Source organism: Ostrinia furnacalis, unplaced genomic scaffold (genome assembly GCF_004193835.3).
Source record: "Ostrinia furnacalis isolate ACB-3 unplaced genomic scaffold, ASM419383v2 OfSCF4952, whole genome shotgun sequence".
NCBI lineage: Eukaryota > Metazoa > Arthropoda > Insecta > Lepidoptera > Crambidae > Ostrinia > Ostrinia furnacalis.
The window spans coordinates 9,520-36,686 of NW_021135191.1; the positions used below are offsets into that span (position 1 = coordinate 9,520).

Consider the following 27,167-nt stretch of genomic DNA (forward strand, 5'->3'; position numbering starts at 1 on the left):
TAAATGAAAAACAGGTACGTCCATTAAAATTAGTGCTACATCAATTTGCCCGTTCTTCTATTAATTCCCTCATATACCACAATCACTATAATTGCCTTCGATTTTAATGTGACACGGAACATCACTAGCGCCTATGCGGATTGATTACACCTGTCCATCACTATTAATAGAATATTGTACGTGATTCAAATTGAATTAGACCACCATTGTCGAATTACCCACGTATGTTTCGTACAGACTATTGATTTTGAATATTTAGTAGCCAATTTGGTCTGTGTTGGTATTGTGATTTTCAAATGAAGATATTATGCGGGGTTCGTTATGATTAGTTGTTATGGAACAAATGTGATTTGGAAAAGTCAGTATGAGAACTATACTCGTAAGTACCGAAGTATACTGAGAGAGTGAGAGCATTATTCATTCAGTAAGCCAACTGAAATAAAAATGGAAAAAGGTAGTGCGTTTTAATTTTTCACACAGTTATACAGTTATTATCAAAACAGCAAAGAATTCATCGAATGGCACTTACAAAATAAACTTGTCTGAATTAATTACCGTGAAAAATATTCGTGTGACTTTCCGCGCGGGACCGGTTAGCGCGAGTGGTTGGCGTAGACCGGGCGACATGGACCAAAAATGTGACTCTATTGAGTTAGAGAACATTACAAAAGATTAATAGACTAATGGAGAGCTATATCATTGCATTTTCAGTACTGGTAGAGTCGTAATTAAAGTGTCACGTATTTCATGTTCACCAATTTGTATTACGTATAATTTTATGTCTCATTGGATTGCTAACGGCTTCTCCCTCGTTCCATTGCGGTCTGTTACAAAAGTCTTTATGTTAGTATGGAATATGGACACGTTTAAAGCATTATGATCTGATATTTGAGAAATCAGACATAATTAAAATAGGGACTAAGAATTAACCTGAAAACTTTGGTGTATCATACTCATGTATGATACAAGAAAGCAAGCGATAAATATTCAATTTCATTATTTAGTAGACGACTGTGAAACGAATAAATGTTTAATTTCATTACTTAAATGACACAATAAATAATTGTAAAATAAGCTGTTTAGTTTCTAAATAAATAAAATTGGTCTCCAGCCTCCGGGCCTATGAGCCCTGTCCACAGTTTTTCCGAGCAATTGCTCACGAATATGTTCAATGATGGCCTAATATTTGTTTAGATTGTTCACCGCAGCTGGCCGGTAGACTGTTTGTGCAGCTGGTTGTTTGTTTGAGTTGCACTTAATTGAGAGCTTGTTAAATTTGTATGGTGAATTAAGCATTAATTTGGTTTTTGTGTCAGTACCAGAGTGCAGTTCAAAAAGAACACATACGTCTACGAAATAAGACTAAAAATTGTAGCAACAGGTATTTTTTTAAGATATGACAATATACCTCTGTAGGTAAATGTTGCAATGGACCATGCAGCCTTACACCTTTTTGTGAAGAATTTAAGCAGGTTTTTTTTTGCAAAATGTCTTGAGCTATAATGGCGAGAAATTAAATTTTATTTCTTTCTTTTTTCAGGTACAACATCCATCACACTACGCTAACTGTACTTCCAAGCAACATTTTTAGAAAAAGTAAGACATTTTTTAAATTCAAAACATTGAAAACAAGATTTCTCAAAGGTGCTAAGTTAGAGTTGTAGGGATGACTTAGCAGTGCCTGTAATACCCAGGGTCCTATCCAGGTAATTAGGTAATCCACTTAGTCTGCTAGGCGGGCCCTTTGTGTTACACGATCCGTTGATTGATTCTCTCGTAGAGCTAATTACTTACTGAAAAAACCAGCCAAGTGCAGTCAAGTCAAGCAAGACATTTATAATTTTTGAGAGTGAAGTCCATATTTCTTGTTACCAAACCACATTTTCCGAAGGCTGCTACCAACCGGCCATTGTGGAAATCATTGGGCCACCCCTAATGTTCAGCAGAGGACGTCCTATGGCTAAAATGATGATGATGATGATGAAACTACATTTTTGTGTCTTTAAAGTTATTGAATTTCAAGACATGTGATGTAGTAGTTTCTAAGAAAAGTGCCTGTGATAGACTAACACACAAATGATCTATGTGTATCTGTTCAAAACTTTACCTAAATGACTCTATTTATGATACAAAGGCACTTTTTTAAGTAATTCTTATTTTCAACAACTTTTTATGTAAGTAAGTACAAGTTATTAGAGAATAATTGAACATAATGTGAACAATATAGGTACATGGAAATTGATAATTAAAGGATTACCCAGTAGAATTAATATACGATTCCAGTTATTTATTCATTTTACTGCTTAGAACATTTTGATGAAACCAGTTCGTTCTCATTACCTATCAAAAACATCAATTTTAATTACAATGTAAGAGAAAATCAATACCTTTTCAGTCCAATTGGATAATTAATAAATTATTAGTAATTGCAATTGGTATTTAATTAATCAGCGAACGGAACGAATTATTAATTAGGTACATGAGTCTATGATATCGATAACAAAATGTAATAAACACTCGTTGTTGCTTTTGACGTATTGAATTATGTGCTTTTTGATTTAATTAAATTCATACCAATTATTTAATTATTGGAAGCTAGTGAATCGTGGCGATCAATGTTGCAATGAAACGAAATTGTTATTTGTTTAAGTATTAATTTTAAAATTTATTTCTAGATAGTCATTATTTATTTTTAATGAGTACTTTTTTCATTGTAGAATAGAAATAAACTAAAAGCAAAGACATTTTATACATAAATAATTACCTATGTTTTCTTAGGAGTAAGTATGCACATTAATTCTTTAGATACAGGTATCTTGGTTTGGTGCCTATTATGATAGGTATACATAACCGTTTAACCGTATAGTAACATAGCAATATTAATAAATCACATAATACCATTATCGTGAGTTTACCAAAAATATAACATAATTAATACGTTATAATAAATAGTACACAATACATAATTAATTAAACAGGCTTCTGTTCATCGAATACAACTAATAAATTGCTGTGTACCAAATAAAATTAAACAATGCCGCTCACAATATACGAGTACAGTGAAAAAACTAAGTAAATAGCGTTCTATAACTTAAGCTCGATATTAACTCATTAGAGATTCGTATCGATTAACTCTACACTAACTCTAGATCTTAAACAGTCTCTTGTTCATCGAATATAACTAGTAATTGCTGTGTACCAAATACAATATGCATAAAAAAAAACCGTGAAAAAACTAAGTAAATACTTAGTCGCATTCTATAACTTGAGTTAGATATTAACTCCATTAGATACTCGTATCGATTGATTCGATTCTAGCCCTAGATCTAGTAGTTGTCAGACTGTACAGTCAGTGGCAAATAGTTCCTGACACCCAAAGTAGCCAAAAAGATCGCAACATCATTCGCAAAAAATCAATGTTATTTCGAATAAGATTGTGTTGTGAACTTTTTGCCCACTTTGAATCTCACGAACTATTTGAGGCTGACTGTACTATAACTTGAGCTCGATATTAACTCATTATTGACTTATCGATTGACTTAATTCCAACTTTAGGTCTTGAATAACTGCCGAACACTGCATTCACTGCGGCCAGCAATCAATAAGCATCAGTTGGGCGGTAAAAAAACAATTGTTTTCTTTATGTAAATTGATTAAGTTACAGATTCTGAGTCGTTTCTAAAAAATTGGATAATGATTGCAATGTTACCCTGTATACTATCCGTTCGCTTTAAGTTTGCCGCTGACGATATGACGTCACTCGAAGGGAAGCGTCTATAACTTTATCAAACTACATATATTTAAAATATTTTTTATTTATTATTATTGATAAAAATTGTTGTATTTGCGTAAAATAAGACACATTAATTGCGTTTAATCACTAACTAATTGCGTTTAATCGCAGTTGGGAGAGGGGACGCGCATTCCACGGACCGGCAAACTTAGCGCGAACGGGTAGTAACTTGAGCTGGATTAACTCATTAGACACTTGTATCGATTGACTCGATTCCATCTCTAGGTCTTGCATAACTGCCGAACACTAGTCTCTACTGCGGCCAGCAATCAATAAGCATCAGTTGGGCGGCAACAAACGATCGCATTACAGTGCGATTAGCCGCCGTAATGCATGTTATGCACTCAATTAATCAGTGTCGCGGATGCGGGCAGGGGTGTGCGATAATATACCCTTGGACCTCTGTGTTGGAGTGGTTTTCGGTTGTCTTATGAGCAGCTACCAAGTTGTGAACCTCTGTATCGATATGGGAGGTTTTTGAATCGTCTTAGCGGTCAACGTAAGTTAGGCACAAAAATGTTCAATTATTCTGAGCGTTCTAGTGGACGCTTCTGTGCAGTTGTGTCTTAAAATAATTAAATAAATAAGCAATATTTGAGATGTTGAAGGCAACATCATGGTCGCTTAAGTACAGTCAGTAACAGCTAGTAGGTGCTATCCAGGAATTATATATTTTCAAATTCAAATCTTTATTTGCACAATTTTGGGTCTTAAAACTAGTATAGATAGAGCGCCAAAATTTGCTGCTGAAACACTTTCAACGATAAAGCAAAATCTAGTTATTTTAAAGTAAATCAGTTACAAACACCTGGAAAAATTTAAATCAACTGCTAAATCCATAAGTAAAAATCCACATAAATCAAACACAAGTAGGTACGGGCTGTTTATCAGATGCTAACTAAACAGGACACGTCCAATCATGCCCAAATTAGTAGTGGCATCCCTAAACAGACTAAACTCATTGGAGATTAGGCCGATGCGATTCGTTTAATTTAACATGTTTAGTGGGCTCGTGCTACGCCGTTAATCAGCGAAATAATACGCTATTTCAGCATTGTTGATTAATTAGTTACGACAATATTAGATTGTGTAATAATTTTGGACATTATTTGGATTAGAAGCTTATACAAGTTTAGGCACAGTAAAGAAAAGAGATGTATGAGTAAAATGTTACAAGACCATCCATCTTACTTCAACTATAACCAACGTCAAGTCTGTCAAACTCCATGTTTAAAACACCGGTTTTGGTTATAAAGTTACGGTTAAAATAAGATGATGCACCTCAGCCTTAAAGTCGTATATGAGTTTTAGGCTGAGTTGCACCACCAAACTTACCGTACCGTTGATCGTAGCTATAACGATAACCGGTGTTTTTTGTAAGGAGTTTGACAGATTTTTGACGTTTGCTAAAGTTAAAGTAAGATGGTGCAACTCAGCATTATACTCTAGGATTATAATATTGAAAGCTAATAAAGGTTTTGTATTCTAGACGGAGTGTTAGTGTGACGCTTGAACGGAAGGAAGTCAACCTAACCTAACGAACTGCGTATTTCTATACTGTGTAGCCGCGAGAGCTCTTTGGCGCGCTGTCTTCGGCGAAGTATTGCGCGCGCAGATTTTGACAGCGCGAAATACCTACTTTAGCAGAAATACCAAGCCTTAATTAATACGGTTAAATATTTGCAACACGTTGAGCATCTGTGGCCAGAATACATTCGATACGTTCCATTTTAGAGTACTTACTGCGTTACATTATTGCGGTTTAACGGTTGGAAAATTGATAATATGATCGAACAGGCTCATCAATTTACCATTATTAATTAATTATACATATCAACGAGTAATACCAATATTACACTGGTCATGGTTTTGTTTAGCGGGAACAGTAGTTATCTAATTGGAAAATTATTTTGTTACAAAATCCACATTCAGTTGATCTGGTTGATAATTTGATTATTCTAGTTCAGGTACATGTAACTATTAATACCTTTATTCATGATTATGTAAAAATATATCATATTACTCCTAACATCATGCAATAAAGGTACCTTTTCGTTGCAAAATCGCATCTAACCCAACTACATACGCTGCCAGTTCTTAGCATAACATGTCCATAAGTCGTAAAAAATAGTAAATCTCAACGTTCAATCTTTACAAATCCACAAATTGGCGTTTTAATTAACTCGCACAACTCACAACATCTCAAGACATGACCTCATTGTTTCCCTGAGTCAGCGCTGTATTACAGCGGTTAGCTGCACCAATAATACGGCCTATTAATTGGCTTGACGTGTTCAGTACTTACCTAATTAATGTCGACGGACAATACTCTTGTTGTTGGTGCCACTAACTGCCACTGATTGGGTTACCTGCAAACAATGAGGCCTAATGCATGCGTAATTTAATTAGATGTCGAAGAGGCAAATACCTGAATAGTTGTTGCAGCTGCGGTAATCCAGTTTTTGTTTAGGTTTCGCTTTGTTTGAGCTTAATGGTTTTATTCCAAATATACTCGTAGGTAAGTAGAGCCGTTAAAATTAGCGCTTCAATTAAGCTATATCTGTTTCAATAGAAAAAGAGGTAGTGTTTCTACTTTCTACTTTTTTTTAATAACTTGATAAAATCTAATTGTCTAAGGTGGGAATCAAACCCACCTTTTGCTTGCCGTTTTTTTTATGTTATGTGTATGTTCTAGTTTTTTTCTTTAAAACATAAAGCTACCTAAAGTCCATTTGTCAAAATTGGATGCTGTAAAGTCACTAGAGTGCCGTACGAAATAAAACATCATTACGTGCACAATGCACGCTCTCCCAAATTGATCTGCAGCATTACAATGGCAAATTAATATTATTACGAGTACAATATGCCTTCGATAAGTCAGCTCCGACCGTCGAAATCCGAGGGACGAGGGGAGCAATTTACCAGCAATTTTAATAATAAGTCCCTGGTATTTCTATTATAATATCTGGGCGGCGATCAGGTGGGCCGCTAGGGGTTTAATAACTCGCGATTAGCCTATTGGAATCGCTGTGAATGTTTGCTATTTTTTCGATATTGCCCCAACACACGTTTGAGTAGAAAATTTAATTTCATCTCATGTGGAATGTGAAGACGCGACAGTAGATGAAGTTCGCAGATTCCACAACGTAATTGGTAAAATTGTGTGTTTGTTGTCATGTTAACATAATAAGCGTAAACGAGACTAGACTAAGGCTCAGTTGCACCACCTAACTTTGACCGTAACTATAACGATAACCGATGTTTTTTGTATGGAGTTAGACAGATTTTTGACGTTTGTCAATGTTAAAGTAAGATGGTGTAACCCACCCTTAGGGTACATTTACGGGGTAAAGACCAGGTACATAATTACAGGATAGGTCACTTGGCTCACATTGAAACACAGCGATTCAATAACGAGTGAGCGGATTAAACAGTTTTTGTTAAAGCTTATTTCTGTGGAAAAATAATGTAGTTGACAAGAAGAAGCAACCAGTTGTCAAGCTAATGTACTCGTATTTATACCTAGTACTAATTTTAATAGGTAGTCTAGTTAATAGAGCTACAAGAATGTAAATAAATTCAGTACCATAAGATGTAGAGCATCAACATGTAAAAATAAACTAACTTGTTGTTGTAGTTGATAGTCTTACTTTACCGTTATCCTACGAGAAATTAACTAGCGTAACTTGTCTAATTTCCAATAAGACTCCAGAAGCCGTAATATTCATTACATACGAGTAACCCAGCTAAAGTGGAAATAGTTTATCGCAATAGATAGTAGGTTATGCCGAGAGAATTTTAATTAAAAATGATAACGTGTAATGTGCAGTGTGTAGACCCCTTCGGAGCAGGGGCGATTTTTAATTATTAAAATTTCTACGCCGACGGCGGGTTCGCCGATATTACTTTGATATGGGGCCGCGAGATATTGCTGCCTATTACGTGCGCATATCGCTTTGATTTGCTTGTTCGCGATATTGAGTGTGCGGTGCGTGCAACTTAATCCTTTTTGTCAGCGGGCATCTGCCTGTTATTGGAAATAAGAGTAAAACTTCACTCAGACGGTCTGTCTTCACGTTTCGTATAGGTACATGTGTTGCAGTTTTATTAAAGAATATGATAACTAGTCACCGCTCGCTGCTTGCGTGAATTATGATTCANGATTCAGGGGACGTTGTTTATGATGGCTGTATAATTGGTAAATTTATAAAGATGCAGTCCAATTCAACCGTGGCAAACTGACAGACCATTATACCTTCCACAAACAGAATTTTAGATGACATCCGCGTAACTTCGTTAACTTCAATATCGTTTGACGATAGGCGGACAGTTCTCAAATAACAAAAACGCATTGTGTACACGTCCGATTTATGAAAAATTCCAAACTCTAAACTACGATGTCCCCACTTATTGCTATCCCGCGAGATCCGGGCGATCTACTTGACATTTCATTGCGCATTTTTATTTCGCCGACAGCCCTGCGTCCGTACTAGCGAAATGAAAATAATAACGGAATGTTTTAATTTCCCTGCGAGTGACGGGTCACGTGCCCCTCCCAAGAGGGGGTGCAACTGTCATCATCACTGCCGTGGACAATTAGCCTGCTCATGAGATTAAACAAGCTGTATTTATTGTTTTTTTTTTGCAAACAGCATTTGGCCCGGACTATTCAAAGCGGCCAGTAGAGCGTGCGCGTATGACAGTTATGAATATGACAGCCATGAGAAGAAAACGGAGATAGTTACACAGTTTTTCACAGTTTTTATCTCAGAGGTTGAACGTGTTTTTAACTTTGCGATCGTCTTTTGTTTGTTCGTCTTTTGGTTGGGTTTACTTTAGCTAATGTATGAAGGTGCAGAATGAGTTTATAGATAATTGTCAGTGCAGTAATAATTACAGCTAATTACTACAGAGTCTAAAAATGAACCAGATATTGATTTCTTCGAAGGGAAAGTGTGTCATAGACACTTGAACTGTACAAAAGAGTTTCGTGGAAAACGGAATTGCAGTAACAGAAATCAATAGAGATCTAAAAATAAACTCTACATATCTATAAACGTGGGAGCGCAAGTTATGGCGATAGGAACGGGCTACCACTCCATCATTCACTCATAAATATTGTAAATGGTTGTAGTGTTTGTTTACATGTAGGTGGAAAAACAGCCCTTTTATAAAAGATGCTTGTACGTCTATTAAAGGTTGGAAAACATTGAGGCATTTAGCAGTTGTAACATATTGCAGCGCTATTTTGCACCAAAAATGTATGATGTGCGGTCAACTGTACATTATAGGCTTTAATTCGCACTATATTCCCTAGACTATATTCGTATGCATTTCAATTAGAATAACGTGATCGCGGATAAGCTATGGAGTGCGCACGAGCGGAAAATTAAACGATTGTGTAAGTGTTACTACGAGTGGCAACCCTAACTTTGTATGGATTAGACGGCACTAGAATTGGATTTGGGATTGATGTGTGATTTGTAATTGAAACTTGTACATTGACTTCATTGTGTGGGTTGAGTGACTTTTGGGATTATAACGTGATGGATTGAAATGCAACNAATGCAACTTATTAAAGTGTTACAATTATTTAAGGGTTAAAAAGGATTATAGTTTTCACACTGTTTTGTGTACCTGTGTTAGGCCTGTTGTATTGAGCTTTATTTTCGAGCTTCTATAGCTTCTATTCTTCTAATAGCCGAGGCTATAAAAATGGAAACCTTTAGAGATTGCGTTTTACCCAATTTCAAGAATAGTAAACTTCTTATGTAGAAATAATACCTTATTAATTGAAATTTGAATGGTTGTTCAAAAAATATTTTAAATAGAAATATAATTAATTTAAATAACATAATTGCAAGCAAAAAATAATAGCATGTCGTCCAGTGTGCCCCAGTCGCAAGGGCCAAAAGTCTCTTACAATAGACGGTTTGCAATCCGGTCCAATTAAAATTAATTAATTAGCTTCGGAACACACCGTAGACCGAAGCAACAAATCAACGAGATACAACCTCGGATAGCAGCCTGGATAAGGACTATGGAACCAGATTCTAAATCCAGCAAATAAAATCTTACACACTTCTAATAAGGTCGCAAATCAATCGTATTCTTGCCGTTCTCTAAGACGAAGTTATTATTTCTAGATTGGTGCAGATGCACTTTTACTATGAATTTTATTAATGACTCTATTTTTAAAGTCGATAGAATGAGTTGGTGTTCTAGCTAGAAACTACCTTATTAGCTATGAAAAACTAGGCTACTAAAGATAGAAGATAGCTTTTACTTATTGCTAACAAAATTAGTAACAGAGATTAGACATTTTTAGTTTTCCTTTTTTTTGTATATTCGACAGACAGGTGTACATCAGTCTTTTATTTTGTCAAAATCGTATTTATTACGACACAAAAAGATCATTATGTCTAGCTTGATCTGCCGAAATAACAAAAATAATTGAAAACAGCTTTTTAAAATAGAATTTAATTTGAGTAACGCTCAATATTAAGATTTTATTTTATTTTTCTTTGTTCAGAAAACCACAGCAAAACATTAAAAACATGCGACACAGATAGCAAAGGCTGCGCATTGGAAGAGAATGGAGCGTTTTAATTGCGCCTCCAGCTAATTGACAGCTCACGCTCCGCGGTGACAAAATATTCATACAAACCGTCTAATGACTAGTTTCTGTGTATTGGGAACCGTATAAAATGGAGGCTATTTTAGATGTCAATTTATCACCGCCGCGGGGAGGAGCCGCTGTTAATCACGACCGGGCGATTGCCAAAATAACTTCTTGTACTCTAGTCAGAGATGATTTATGTCACATGTTCCCCAGGCACGTCCTTCTGTCCACTTGCTTGGGCGGTCTCCATGTTGGCCTTAAGTTCGAATTCACAGAACCGCTCCGTACTGTCTGTCACTTTAATTGAACCTTGTTTATTTGTCAGAACCCATTTATCTATTTCCACACGTACAGTTAATTGGTGCCATCTTCGACAAGTCTAGGATGCTCGTTACATCAAACATTTATCGTTGTCACTTCTAAAAGTTTGCACCTCTGCGTTCGCGTATTCATGCGTATTTATTAAAATATCTGACTGCAAAACGTCCAATTAAGTGCATGAAATTACACTACGTATTTTGCAGGGAATGTGATGAGATATTTTTAATGGCCGAAAAGAGGCTTGGAAATCTGGATCGTTTTCGGAATAAGTTCCGCGGTTGCCGTCGCCATCTGCGAAATTGGAATGCCTTGTATTTATTTTGAAGCTGGCAAAATAGAGCATCGATTTAGCGTCTTGTCCTGCTATAAATATCGCGTGTCCTAGCAGCTATTTGGGTTTGGGACAATGTTGACAAAGTTCACTCTCTTAATGCCGAGGACAAATGCCGCGCTTTGCAGATTATGGGCTCTCGTGAATGTCTCTTTGTAATGTTAATTGGTCTGTTCCCATACATTTTAACCTACTTATAAGCTCTACATTTAGTTCCGCATTGATTTTATTGAAATGTGCAATATGACAGATTTGACCTGAAATAAAACTGTCTTAAAAATTAAACGGTAACATTTAAGAAGACTGATAACGTTATTACCATAGTAACAAAAAAAGAGCGATAAAGTGTATTTATTATTAACATAATGAAGTCTGCGCAAAGGTCATCATAACAGCGGGCCATAATGAACTCCTCAGGTGTTGTTACGTATAAAAATCCCAGCAATTCAATTAGTGGGAAAGCAGGGAGGGCGCGGAGGGCGGGGCCTAATAAACATAATATAAATAATCTGCGGCGATAAATCTGCAGCGCTTTATGGCAGGAGTGGGTTGTCACTCCGTCTAATTAGCACTAGTGCTGCTGGGAACGAGCGGGAATAAAGCGCTGTAGCGCTGCATGCACTCGGCTACCTGAATCTGGGATGTATCTTTTGGGTGAATGATAACGTCTTTGTTAAACCAAGTTTGTCTTCCAGTCTAGTGGTTCGGTTAGATTAGGATTTGCAGTACTAATTCTGTTGAATCCATTTTCAAGATAATATACATCTACACAGTTATTATGTATGCTATTACTGGCATTGTTTTATTTTTGGAGGAATTTGAGTATACTTGAATGAAAGTCCTTAAAATTGGACTCCATTGATTAGCGTTCTTAAATAACTCTACCTAATTAGTTGATAAGTTTCATTTTATTAGTTTTCTAATTTGCCCTAATTTATAAAAAGGCTAGTCCCTAATCCCTTATCTATGAAAACTCTAAACTGTAAACCATCAATGTGCCAGGTGTTAAAATAATTTAAAGTTCCAAACCGTAAAGCGCTGAAGCGGCTGCGCGCCAGCCAACTCGTCAAAGCACTCTTCATCAGGCTTAGTTAATTATGAGGACATATCAGCTTTATTATAATTACTCATTTTAATGTCGCTGCGCCTAGCATTGCCTACAATGTTGCCGTAATGAATGTACCCATTACGGTATTGGGGATTCTTTTACATTTTCCTGCGCTGCAGATAGGTAATAGTCTGGATATAGGAACTGTGTTTATAAAGTCTAATAATAACACTAGGGTTGTTACATCACACGATTGAAAAAATGGCAAGTTACATTTTTGTGAGAAAAAAATAGAGTTCTATAGTGAAACTGTGAAATGTGTTACTTATTTCTATTTATTGACTTGTAGATTGTTGTCAATAGCTTTGGCTCTAGGATGTTTTTAAATGAGAGTTAGAGAGATTGAAAAGTAGAGCATAATGATTGTGTTTTGTTTCGCCACAGATGGTGCACCGAAAAAATGATATAAATTTTAAAAAAGTTGACAAATAAAGCATTTCGAGCGCTCGTAATTGCTCGTGTGCAGGTGTGACCGGGCTCGCCGAATCCGCCAAAGCCGGTATCACTTCACGCACCATTACCTCCATAATTTAATTAGTTTTGAGTGATCATTTCGTTAATAGAGGCGATATTTGGCGAGCTCTCGTTCGCTCGCGGCTTTGTCAATTTTAATTAAGCCCGATAGGTGGACCGAAATGTTGGAATTCTTCGTTAATTAGTCCGGCTCGAGATTTCTAATAATTTAATTAATGTAGGGAGTTAATAAGCCCGCTCATGGTATTCCCGTACCGTGGCGTTCGCACATACCGAGCGGTGCCGAGACACTGTATAATTTGATGTGGTGCCGTTATGCGAGTATAATGACAACTTTATTATAACACGTTTCCTTATTATCCATGGCGGAATGGGTTTCAGACTTCAATTTGCCGATTCTGATAACTGTTATTATTATGTATAAATCTCATTAAAAGATCTAGTCGCAAAAACATTTTTTGTGGACAAAGCTATTATTACGGATTTAACCTTAATTGATCCTTCTTAAGATTTATTTTGGGAAGTAAAGAGATAAACAATTTTGGAAATAAATAATTAATCCGTTAATCTCCTGAGAATTTATTTAGCTACCTAATTAAAATTGTTTACGTATTTGCGATGAGCCCACTTCAGTAAAACTTTTCGTTGTTTGCGACATAAACCCATGTAAAATAGTTTTGTAAATAAAGTAATTATGTAATGATGAGCATGATTAATGCTATTCATTAATATTAACCTATGTGGTAACTGCATGGTGGAATGTCGGGCGATTATGTCATCATATTTTTTTTATAACAGAAATCGGCCTGATTGTCACTTACCATCAGGTGAGATACAGGCCAAGAGCTTCCTCGTTGTGGATAAAAAAAAAGAAAAAAAAAAAGACTAAGTAGACTGACACATAAATCACAATACCGTGTATCTATCGCCTCATTCAAATCAAGTGTCCAAAGATTATTATTGAATGCAAATTGTCCTATGCAAATTGCCCTAAACAGAGGACATTATGTCATTTATTTTTATATTACCAATGCGATATTCCATTCAAACCACCGCACAATAATCGCCGGTATTATGATCGAAGACCTTTTCCTTACTCGCAAATGACACACAATTGTCGAGGGCCCTTTAACAGAATGTCAAGTGAATTGCAGTTTGTAGTATTGTCTTCGTGAATATTTTACACGACTCCAAGGCGGGGGAAATGTGTCCATAACAAGCGGTTCAATACAAAACAGTTTATGTCAATTGTTGCAGGTAATTCAACGGTTCCAGACGATAGCAATGACAAGTGATACTAATATGCAGGTAACTTGATTGACATAATAACTTTTATTTGTACTGTCCTTTGTGTTTAGTTTTAAGAATCGTTTATTTCAAAGTTTTTAGTAGGTAGGTACTTTATTTTTGCTGGCGTATTTCGATAAATAAAGAGTGTTAGGTAGATAAAGATAATTTATCATCTTCTTTTATAATATCTAAGCTCAGTGTTTCTTTATAATTATGCATATTTCAAAATAATACCTATCAGTAATTTTAGAGGTGATCGCTCAAAAAATACCTCCCAAACATACCTCTTTTGGGAGGTTTATTTCTGCCAATATCGAGTGGTTTCTTAAATATAACTAACTTAAACGTGGAAACCGAGTCACTGAAAAAGGTGCGTACCTACGTATCTGTCAGTTAAGTCTAGATAACTTTATTATCCGCGGTGAAACCTGTCGAAAGTATCGAACTACGAGCGAAGTTTCTTACTCGGAGTAAATTGAGACGATAGACGCCTTCGCGCTGTAAAGGAAGCTCGGTACGGCGAACAATAATACCTGCTTATATTTGAGCTTATTAGGATAATACACCCACATTACTTACACAGTACTTAATATAAAAATAACTTTTTCCCATAGGTATCTGTTTACAATACAGCATCTAAGGTACCTATTTCATGAAAACTGGAACTACATCTTTTCACGGCTTGCTTTGGATACAATGACAATTAGTGCTTTATCCAAATAAGTATTTTAAGTTCTAAATAACTTGAAATAATCGAATGAAGGTTCGGTTTAGAGGCATTCGACTTTTTCAAGTTATTCAAAATAGTTTGAGATGCGACTCTTAACGCTAGATTTGCATCAATGGTGTTTTAAGTGCTATTTATGCAAGTTTGCCAGATAAAAGTCTAAACAACTTTATCCGCGGTGAATCTTATAAAACTTCCCAACTCTCAGTTAAGCAAGTAACCCGATAGATACTCAAGATAACCCTTCGTCTCAAAGGAAGCTCAGGAAGCTCGGCAAACAGCGGGTAATAAAACGCGCCAATATTTGAGCTTCCCGCCGGATCGCCCACAAATTAAGCCTTAAAACAATAAGTTTAACGCTTCCTGTTGGATAAATGTTAACCTTGACATTGAGTAGGGTGTTCTTTGTATAGTACAAAAAGGTACGAGTACTTAAAGAAAATGTTCTCATTAAAGTACAGTCAATAGCACTTCAGACTCTACATTTTGTTCAAAATCGCAACTAATATAACTGATTAAGATTAGTTTCTTAGTCTTGATTTGCAGTCGTCTGAACATTGAATGTACAGTGTGTATTATAATTTTTTACAACATTGCTGTTAAAGTTCTTCTCCAGTGATCGTTTTTTTTAACCAGAGCGCTCCTCAACCCTTTTGATCCATCATTTCATACAGGCAGTTTGATCAGATAGTAATGTAGGTGCATTTCCTACACGTGTCTCTAATGATAAAATTTAAAGCAGGTACAAGTATATACTTAACTTGATACGCAATTTGAATACGAAAACAAGCTAATTAGTAACATGATAAATTCCAAAACATTCCCAACTTGCCCTAACATTTTATTAAAATCACAGCGAGAAACGCCGACGCGAAATAATATCGCAACGTAGAAAATATAAATACGACTAACGTTCGTTCGCAATTTTCTGAGAAATAATTAGACAGAAGTACTAACGAAGGTGAGCAGTTGAGCACTCGAATGAGCTATTAGTATCGAATTGCATTATTATGGAGCACGCAAGCACTCGAGGCTGAGCTGTACGGGCTGTACCGTACCTATTATAATGCAGCTTGATATTTGATATAAACATAACACAATCTAGCTTCAGGCTGTACCAGTAACGTCTGACGTCATAGGGAATCATTTTAATGACGTCACTTGATAGTATTACGTCTTGGGTTGGTACGATGTATACAACCCTATAATGAAATGATTGTACAATACAGATGTGAAGCCGCGATAGCCGAACGGTGAAGGGGTCGGACTGGCTGACTCGTGATCTAGGGAACGCGGGTTCGGTCCCCGCCGCCGCTCGACTATTGTGGTGAGCTCACTCGTGATACAAGCATTTTAGCTTAGTACGAGGGGCTAACGGGACTATTAGTTATTTGTTGTTACACAAATGAATATTTAAAAAAAATACGACAAACCATATTCGAAGATATTATGAAAAATTGATTCAGAAAGGTACTAAAAGCAAAGTCCAATTCTTCCGTTTATTAAATTCTTTTAAAGATTAAAGCGTTCTGTTAGGTTTATTTTTTAAATAAACAGATATTATTACATTCCAAACTCCAGAATTTATTTTCTTTCTAAAAATAAAAGGCTTCGTCGCCAGAGCTTTAGAGGTCTTAAATAAAATTGAGCTTTAATGCTCATTATAAAAGCTGTAAACATTAATCTTTTATTATTGCTTGATTTAAATCTAATTAAAGGTCTGTAAGGTTGCATATTAAATGAAAGCCGTCGACAGCGAGGTTTACAATTGAAAATGTGTAATACGGTCATCAGTGGCAATTAAGGGCAATTACGAATTTCTCACACAAGGTGCTCCTCACGACGGGAGGTCTGTGAGGGCAAGCCATGAAGCGGGGAACAAATGAGGTAAGATACTTGTAATTCATATTTTTATTTTTTGTGTAGTTTAAGAAGTGTTTTATTTTCATTCATGCATACGTATCAATATTCTTAGATAATGTTTTTTCAGTAGTAATTTTGCGTTCTGGGTCAATATACAAAGTTTCGAATTATAAACCACCTTTGCAAAGAGGAAAACTTACTTTATTTTAAACATGTAGATTAATATAATTAGAATAGCATTTGGACATAAGTATCGTTTATACCAGTTTTATCTTTAAATTAACTTATCACTTGTAGCTTTCGGAAGCCCCACGAATCGAGATAGGTACCTACAATAGAAATCAAATTGTTACGCGGCCTTATGCGATGGCTTGGGGTTTATTGGTAAAAAAAGTTAAATTTTTCTGGTAAACATTTTTACTAAGTTAATTCTCATTTTGAGATAGTACTAGAAGAAGCCTTCACATAAAGTGGGCGCTTAAAAAGTTACGGGCAATTGAAAACGTGTAACGGCCATCATTCGGTGGTTTAGCGCAATTACACTTTTTCCAGCCAATCCCTACTTTACCCGCAACGGGAAAGGTCACCGATGCATTTAGAGGGTTGGGTGAAACTAATGTCAGCTTTGTTCTGAAAATAATAAGCATTATTTTCGTCTGAACATTAGTGGCGATTGATTTATTAATTGATTAGTACTACTTACACTCAAAATCATACTGATTGTTCTTTGTATGTTTATAACGAATAAATTCAAAAACTGTTGGACCGATTTCAAAAATTCTATAATGCTACATTATTCCTGACGCTATACGTGTAGTAGATTGAAGTTAGTCGCCGCGGGAAAAAGTTATTGTACTTATATTCAGTTAATTTTATGCATATTTTCATAGCACTGGCAGCTATCGCACCTGGCGCATTATGTGCGGGTATAAATATATAATTTCACGTGTCACCGTGAACTGTTGGCGGTGTGCGGCCATTACACGCGTTTAATAAGTAATAATTTAAGTTGCACAATGTTAATGACGGACCCGCCGACGGATTTATTCGCGTTTGTTATTATGCGATTAGTCGCGCCCGTCGTCGTCGCTGCAAATTGCAATGTACCACATCCAGGTGATAGCAGCCAGCTTAACTTGGCCGTACGCTAAAAGTCTCCAGCGTAGATATTGGAAATTGCAACGCACCACATCCAGGTTAAACCAGCCAGCTTAACTTGGCCACACGCTAGATGCCTCTAGTGTATCTAGATTTCTTCGAGTTTTCACGAGAACACGAAGAGACGAGAACGTTTCACGAGAACGTTAAAAACAACAATAAATTAGGTACTTATCTACTTGATTTTATTGTCTGTTAAAAAATAGAAGCGAAGTTGCTTCGAATACTCGTACTTTATTGTTGTGTTCAGTATTTAAAAATGCGTTGAACACCAAAAACTATTGTTCAAAATAGTTTGTTCGTCCTAATCCAGTGCGGGGCGTACCGAAAATGGTGGAAATTGAAAATAAACATTGGTTCCCGCCCGGCACGCACTGGCCAAATTGACAATACAACCAATTTGCGCGCCGCACCGACCACCTTTGTATGGGAATTGAAAAATAATATTACTCTTTTTTCCTACCACTGCACGTGTACAATCTCGAAAATAAACTATGATTCCTCGATTCTCATTTAGATTTTTAGACGCGATCCAATTTTAGACGTTCTGTAAACAGGGTGACTTGATAAAATATAGATACATCCTCTTGGTAACTACAGGTAACCAAAAACAGAAAAAAATAGCAAAAAATAGATAAACTAACCTGTAATAATGTGTCCAAATGTTAAATACACTAATTTTTGTGTCAGACTGTGCACTGCCTTCCTGTTAAAAGTTTACATTGCACTTTTTAAGTTGCCAAGCTTGGTATTTTAGTACGTGTAACATAAGTGCTTTGAAAAGAGCCTATTTGTTACCAAGGAATTTGCAGGTACATAGCTGTACACTGTAAGTGTGGTATCTACTATTGATGTCAGTTGAAAAGCAACAACATTTAATTTCAAAATAATTAATTCCTCAGGAAAACCCAAGATAAAGGTATTAATTTTACATAAAATAATAACGTTATGCACACATGTAGATACGTAGCATTTATATTTAGGATTTTCAGAAGACAGCATAAAATTAAACGAACAGGAAATCGGCAAGTTACTTTAATTAGCAGGATACGTCGTTCTTCATAATTAAATTGATTGATAAAGTGTGTAGATACTCGTATTATGTTAAATAAATACATACTAACGGAAAGTATTAATTGCTATTTGTATCCTACAATGTAAATTAGGACATTAATTAGATACAAATCATATATTTTTTACGTTACTGCAAAGTCAAGGGTGCGACAGTGTGCGAGCATAATTTCATGTTTTTGAGATATTTTTGAAGTTACATTCAAAACAGCATAAATCCGTATGTGAATTGCATTCGAACGCTGTAAAAATAGGCCTACTGTAGAGCTTTAATATTAATTTTAAAATCTCTACCACCCAGTACGCATTAACGTAAAGAGTGATTATGATATCAATTAAATGGAAATTGGTCATTAACGAGCACCGCCGGGGGCGCAGCTAGTGATAGTGCTCATTAGCGAGGGTGTTATCATATCAGGCAGGAAGCCGCGATACTCCGAACACCCGTTCATTCATTCAGTTTTTGTAAGGAGAGCGTTTTGTAAACACGCGCCCCGCGCCCGCGCCGCAGCGTTCCCAAATCTCTAATTAATCGCGTTGTTTTGTTTTCTAAGTTACCGAGAATAAAGCTAATTAAAATATTTTCGGCCATTATGTGACTCCGAATTCGCAGTGGATTGAAGTTATTTCGGTAAGAATATTTTAATTGTGTGTTGGTACGGTAAATAGTAATTGATGTCGGTGTACGCCCACATGTTTGAATCACATAAATATTATTTTACGGAATATTTTTTAGTTCCTCGTGAAAAAATACGGTAAGGCCTAATTATTTTCATGGTTGGTTTTAACCCAATGCTTAGACATTTTGAACGAAAATAATTTTTAAATACCTGAAGGGAAATTAGTTCATACTACGAGTAATTAGTCAAAAGTTCAACAGAAAGGAAGTGGTTATAATAAATCAAGCAATTAAAAATTTTGTTTTCATATTTCTACACACAAATATTTTTTTATATCTCCGACATTTGATTGACATCTAATAAGTAAAAACCGGCCAAGTGCGAGTCGGGCTCGCACACTGAGGGTTCCGCCGTACAAACGTAGCGGTTTACAATTTATGACGTATTAAATCAAATTACTTACTTGATTCCGTTGCGAGTAGTGGCGAATTTCAAAATATGCGGTATGATTATTTTTTATTTATTTATTTTTCCTATATTTACCTACCTCAGCGTTTTGAATTTTTGCGTTGATTTAAAATTTCTCACAGTTTAGAGGCAATTAGATTTAAGAAGTGTTTGATATGAATTTCAACTTTAATATCTCTACGCGTTCATGTGAAAAAGGGTAGGTAGTAAGTTTATAATTATTAAACAAATATTTTATGNGGTGGATTGAAGTTATTTCGGTAAGAATATTTTAATTGTGTGTTGGTACGGTAAATAGTAATTGATGTCGGCGTACGCCCACATGATTGAATCACATAATTGTATTATTTTACGGAATAATTTTTAGTTCCTCGTTAAAAAATACGGTAAGGCCTTATTATTTTCATGGTTCGTTTTAATCCAATGCCTAGACATTTTGAACGACAAGAATTTTAAAATATCTGAAGGGAAATTAGTTCATACTATTAGTCAAAAGTTCAACAGAAAGGAAGTGCTTATAATAAATCAAGCAATTAAAAATTTTGTTTTCATATTTCTACACACAAATATTTTTTTATATCTCCGACATTTGATAGATATCTAATAAGTAAAAATGTCGGTAAACATCAAAAACAATTAGCAGTAATTAAAAAATATTATTATTTTAAACATCATGTAAAATAAGCCAGTTTCAAATCGAGGAAATGTACATATTAATGTAAGAAATCGGATAAACCTACATCGTTATTAAATAACAAGAAAATGACGAATCAGTCATCTGCGTATTTAAATAAATAGCATAAATACAACATTAATCTGTCAAGATATGTAATCTAAATGTTAATCAGTAGAAAACTTGGTTGTGTGGTCTTAATTTCAGAGGGCCTCTGGCTAATAAAAATACTTTAATTGTTAAATGAGATTACGTGTTATCTAAACAAGCCGCTTCTGTGTGGCCGTTGCTCTAAAACTATACACAATTCTTCATTTAAATGAAGATTAATTAATTAAATTAAGAATTAACTAACACCTTTCACGAAATCGGGCACATCAAACAGGCCGGGCCCATTAAAAGTTATCGACCATTAAAAATTAACAAGTTTTAAAACTTAATTTGTGTAATAGCTTATTATGGCCTCCTGTAATATTAACACGTGGAATAATTTAATAAAGCAGACTAGATTAGTTCGTAAAGCAAGCGTAATTAATTTGCCTACGTTCGCTTAGTTGGAGTTTTTAATAAACCTAATTGTCGGATTTAATTACGCAGATAGAGTGTGCATTACTCAAGTAAAAACAATATTTGCTTTGAATAGACCATTGCTGGAGCTACCCAATTAGAAGGCACCGAGTTATTTTAGGGAATTCAAATTAATTTATTTTCAAAGCGTTGCACGTTGTTTGCTATCTCAAGTACTATTTTATCACACAGGAAACCAAATTCCTGGTTAGGTTTTGTTTATAGGTTTCATTATTATATTTTTAAACTCATAACTATAACTCGACATGTGAATATTTCACGTCGATATTAATTTAATTCAAACATAAACTATTTACTTTACTGCTATTTAATGTAGCAGGTAGTCCTCAGCTAATCAAGTAGCCAAATATACGATCAAGATGTTTACGAGATTTGGTGTTAAGTCAGTGAGTGAATTAATAAAATCTGAATGTGTCGTAAATAAGTAAATTGCTTTTTCATTCAAATATTTCTCTCCTCTAGCCTCTACCTTAAAATGTATCTTACATTGCTGCATTTATCTGCGTTTCGGGAGGGTTACAACATACAAACACTTTTCCTATTACAATATAGAGCAATAACTTTCCTAATATCATTACATGGTCAATTCGTAATGACGTCACTTCCCATTAATCACCAATAAATTGGCCCGAGGAAGTTTCACGTGGATCGATCATTAAATAGGCCTAAATTATAATGAAATGTAATGGACGCCGATGGCTGCAAATGAATGAATGTTTAATTGAATGACTCCCCACAAATAAAAGCAATATTCTTATATAATAGCCGCCCCATGGCAAACGTAATTTAATTAATGGTTCGCATAACTCTGATTAAACTATTTTGGTCGGCCGCGAACAATGCGATCAGAGCGAACGTCTTCGAACTCATTTTGAGATCATTCCGCGGAAATGAGTAGAAGAAAGGTAGAGACAATTAAAACTAAAAAGGTCTAATGAAGAGTTAGTTATAAGTAACTACGAGTATACTCGCATGTAGAGGTTCTCCGTATGTTTTCATCACGTTTCATAATTTGTAAATGTAGCTTACTAACTGTAAAAGAAACTGATTGATTTGATACATAAGCTATTAAAATTAACTTAGAATAATATTATTTACGATTTTAGTTTTAGCTCAGTATAATTTTCTTTTAAAACTTTACGTTATGTAAAAATCATCTTCAGACTTTTGTTGTAAAATTGTGCCTATTTTATACAAAATTGTATAATAGGTATGCAGCAGTGTGAATTTCCGTGATATTCGTAAACTAACAACATTTTTATGTGAAAGTCCTTAAAGAATTTCAAAACTCGCTCAACTTAATACCGCTTCGCGCTTAACCGCTACCGTCCCGCCGATTCTAATAATACGAACACTTCACAGATTGTCTAATACCACAGATAGAAACAATCCCACGAGTGGTAATAAATAAAACATGACCGATACCTCCGATAGCTCGAGCCTAATGTAATAAATGTTTAATAGAAATTAGGTAAAAGTGGCACTCCCAAGGCGGGGAAGCCCGGGCGGCGAGCTAGCGGGGGCTGCACAACGTCACAATTGACATACGGCGGGCGCGAGTCATTTGTTTAATGGATGAAAAAGATATTGTTTTGGAAATTGAGATAGCATTTGTTATTTGGTCCTTAAAATAAGTCTCTGTGAGTTATTAGAGGTGATTACGTCACTTGATTTTTGATGAATTAACCTTCTAATTATCCGTTAATTCATTAAAAATAAACGTTATTGGTGAGGAACACCGTTATCTAATAAATTCTATGCCACGTAAGTCAAATGTTAATTTCAATGAATGGACTAAACAGTATTTTAATTAAATTAAATGCGTGTAAAATTTTGTGAATAAGGCCGTATATATTTGAAGCAATAGTCGTTATCTCAGACAAAATTTACTATCCTAATGCAGTAACAATAAAATACATCCACGTAAATTAAATTCACACTACTGGAAATAGCATATAAACGTAAGCTAGTAAGCAGTTAATTTAAATTCAGTTATTTACTGTCGCCCCAATCTTAGTATACCGTTCATAATCTTGCGTCTCATAAAAATTAACGACAGACATTTCGATAAATTGAACAGTGTAATAGAGATATCACAAAAAGTCCCACTTAATTATATCTCGGCCAGCGTCCGGCACACTCGTCCTAGAACAATTTCACTCGATTACATCTGCCAGAAAAACTCGTTCCTCAATAGATTTACACCTCGATTGAATTTTAATCGAGTCAACGAGCGAGTGCACTCCAATAACGGGCTAAGTTAATTATAAAAGGCAATTGATTTAAAAGGAGCGGTGTCGCGGCCGCAGTATGAGTAACAGAAAAAGTTTTCAATTTCACTAAAAGGGACTGGTTTGTGTCTCACAAGTCTCGGCTGGTTATCGGCGTGTAATGTATGAAGTTGCTCGCCCCGGCTTTATTTTATAACTCACTTCACGTAATAGGCCCTGGCTAATTCACTTTTGCCCCTCGTCGTGGGATCCGTTTGCTAATTTCGTTGTGTTCTAATAATAACATCATCCGCATTTTCATAATTGTTTTTATTCGGTTTCGTTTTTATGATCATCAATGGGGATGTTGCCTGGGTCAAAAAGCAAGAGTTTTAATTAGTCCGTCAGTTAACTTATCAAAAAATACTCTACACGTATTTTTCACTTTTTCAAACTAATGAAAATTTTAAGAGATAAAGCGCCCCAAAGTTCATAAGAAGAGGCCCGTGACGTCAACGCTTGCTTAAAAATGCCGCACGTTGTGACGTCGTGCGCAACTTCAACGCACCATAACTATGTAATTATTTGTTAGATTGACAAATAAAAATATATGTGTCCAATATTTTTTGATATTAAACATTACGGACTAAAAAAATTTTTTTAGACAACTAGCCTATTATAGTATAATTTACGATCATTCACTAATTGTTTTAAAATTTCTTCTTTTAACATTTGTTACGATGAGATAAGTACTAAAACAAATGAAAACAAACTGATGCTCTCCATATCAGCATGTCTCGTTATATGATCCGATGACAGTGTGCCTGCTCATAGCACCATGCATTGACTGCGCAGAACATACTGATATGGTTATAAATCCACCCATAAACATGCTTCATAAATTATCACGACAACGATTTGGAACATTTTACAACTGCTATCAAAGAATCTTTACGATCAATAGGGATGTGACTGCATCGCGACTCATAATTAATACGAGACGTTTGTTTTATAATGTAATAAAACATCAGCACAAACGCTATAGGTAACGAGTAACGATGTAACGTTACTGCGCATAACGCTAACACGCATATCTTTTAGTAATCATAAAACGCTCTCGATTTTATTACTTCTCGATACAAAGTAGACGTAACTGGTTATGTATCTACCCGCTAATAGAATTAAACATTTAATTTGATGCCGTATCTTGGTCAAAGCAATTAGGAGACAACTTTTAATGAATGTCAATGAATTTCTAAGTAATTACTGCGCCACTACTTTGCTAGTTTTAATTAAATGTCCCATTAGACCGGAAAATATAGAATGGTCTCGGTTATTAACTTCTCATTCAAAACGGAGTGGCCGATTGGAAAGCAATAACATGTAAAGTTACGAGAGCGAGCTGGAAGTTATAAAAGGAGAGTCCAAATTGAGTCGGACATCTCAAACAGATAAAGCGGTATGCGCCCGTTATAAAGCAAACTTTATAGTTTTGTTTTTGGCAGTTTTGACACTGCTTCTATCTACTTATTTGTTCCTTGAGCTGCGTCTAACCGAGGAACTCTCAACATCCCCGACGCGCATTCCACCTGAGAATCACTTACTTTGGACGGCGGACTTTGTTTATTATCCGCCACTGCACTCCGTTTCTATTGTAGGTGGTCAGTTTATTGGCAGTTTTCTCATACGTTTCCTGATAATAAAGTTATATTAGATCTGGAAATTCTGGAACACAAATAAAAGTTTGAGAATTTCTCATATTTGAGGTTGATAGAGGTGTAGAGCGAACGGCACTATGTTTTTATTGGGAAATAATTTTGAATAGCCAATAGACAATGTTTTAGACAACGACGCCGTCCCCTATTCGAGTCAGATTTCGATATCAAACGATTATTGCCGAGGAAGATGACCTCAATTGTTCTTCCAACAATCAACCGCATGATTTGAGGTGCCATAAACGTTCTCAGTAGCATTTTACGCGACGGTTCCTCCAGATAAGGCCGGGAGCGCATTGTGCCTCCTTCAGGACGCTCAGACAGGGACACCTGAAAACAATATACACGAAATTGCCACAATAATCGGCCGTGGTGATCAGTGGAACGACTGTCAGACAATGGGGCAGATTACGCGATAGGGGCTTAACTGAACAGCAGCTAACTCGATTACGCGGCCATCCGTGATTGTGTTTCAGCCTATTAATGTTTGAATTTCGTTATATTATTGCGGCGAGTTGGTGCTGGGAGTAATCCAATATGGGTCAGTATTAACGAAATTTTCACGTGCGCCGAGAACGAATGGCGTTCAGAGGCTTACCTGTCGAATATAGTGTACGCTATATTCAACACAATATTAATTTAATTATTATAATGCATTTTTTTATATTTTTGTTGATATTAATTAAAAGTTCAGTAGGTAGCTGCTACTAATTCTACTTAAACTAATTTAACAATATCAGTATAAATTTACCGCGGAGGATTATTTCATCTACATCTAATTAGTGTAATGTCCAATTAATTTGGTTATGAGTACGCATTATCTAGGTGCGTTATCAGTTAATCACAATTAAATCTGCACTTTAAATGTTAATAATGCTCTAAATTGGCTAGTGTTTTTAATGATGCAACTTTTAAGTAATAATTTTAGTATTTTAATTTTAATATGTATGAAAAGAAAGTAAAAAATATAGTGTATTTCAGAATAGCGTTTTTTCTAGATCTAATCTAGATAATGCTCCGGCATCTCTTATCGGCAAGACGGATTTTTTCCATATGATTATAACAATTAAAATGCACACTTAAAAATTAAATTACTATGATTCAATACCATTATTTTTTACATACGAGTATAATCTTTAAGGTTATCAAACATAAGATTTGATTCAACATTTTTGGATGATGTGTTTCTTTATGAGCTAAGTGAAACATAAGTTGAAACTATCTAAGTCTACTACAACCTGTAAAGTACTATGCCTTTGAGCCAGGGTTGTTTTTATTGAAGTTTCAATTCGTCCGATGTGCGTCAGACACCTGACTCGTGGGAAGAATGCTCGCGGGGTGGCTCTCCCCAAGGGCACGGCTAAGGATTGGCAAACGAAAAGTGAAAATCCACTTGAAAAATCTACGTATTTAAGGTCTTTTGGTTTTTTATTTGATTGATGATAAGTGAACCTTGCTTTAATACAATTTTTGTAATAATTAGTACAGAAAATCATAACTTGAATAAGTGGACGCTGCCTCAAATGGGAATTTAAAACTATTTAGACACAAGTTTAGTCTTAAATGCAATTTTAACAAATGTTATAATTACTCTTTAGTGCCACAAAGTTATGCGCTACGAAAAAAAGCTTTGTTTTTTCGTTATTTTAGTACAGAAATTATCATATAAATGAGTCCTTAAAAACGATTGTATACAATTGGTGGACTTGAAGGAGTTAACAATGCCATGAAACTGGAAAAAATCTTAACAAAACAACTATGCGGTGACAACCCTGAGACGACACGAGGGTGCGATGCAAAGCCGCGCCGCACCGAGCCCGCGACCATCGCTAGATTAAAGAACAACTTAAAGGAAAGCAATCTGCTAAATAAGTGCCTCTCACTGAATCGCAGGCATGGGTACTCTACTTACGCCTCATAAGACCATTAAATTGACAGAAAACGTTTATTACTACACATTTTAAAAACTATGTATGAAATTAATATGAACGTCATTTAATTTCAAGTTTAATTATTTGAAAGTAACCATTCTAAATAACATTTTTCATTAAAAACATTCGCAAATCACAATAAATTAGCACTAATTAAGTAATTTTTCAATTGAAAATTTAGATGTCATTTTTTTAAATATTATA

General features: G+C 35.4%; 1 protein-coding gene across 2 annotated transcripts in view; it reads left to right on the forward strand.

Moving 5' to 3' along the window:
• The first annotated feature begins 1,571 nt into the window (after positions 1-1,571).
• Positions 1,572-27,167, forward strand: part of Bx (LIM domain-containing protein Beadex) — a 45,196-nt gene continuing 19,600 nt past the window's right edge. The window contains exons 1-2 of one of the 2 annotated variants that reach the window (XM_028315026.1): positions 1,572-1,596; positions 13,907-13,957. In XM_028315026.1, coding sequence (XP_028170827.1) covers positions 13,934-13,957 — 24 coding nt within the window. In that variant the 5' untranslated portion in view covers positions 1,572-1,596; positions 13,907-13,933. Of the gene's footprint in view, positions 1,597-13,906; positions 13,958-19,219; positions 19,390-27,167 lie in introns of those variants that run through there. The other variant, XM_028315027.1, reaches the window with a different exon arrangement.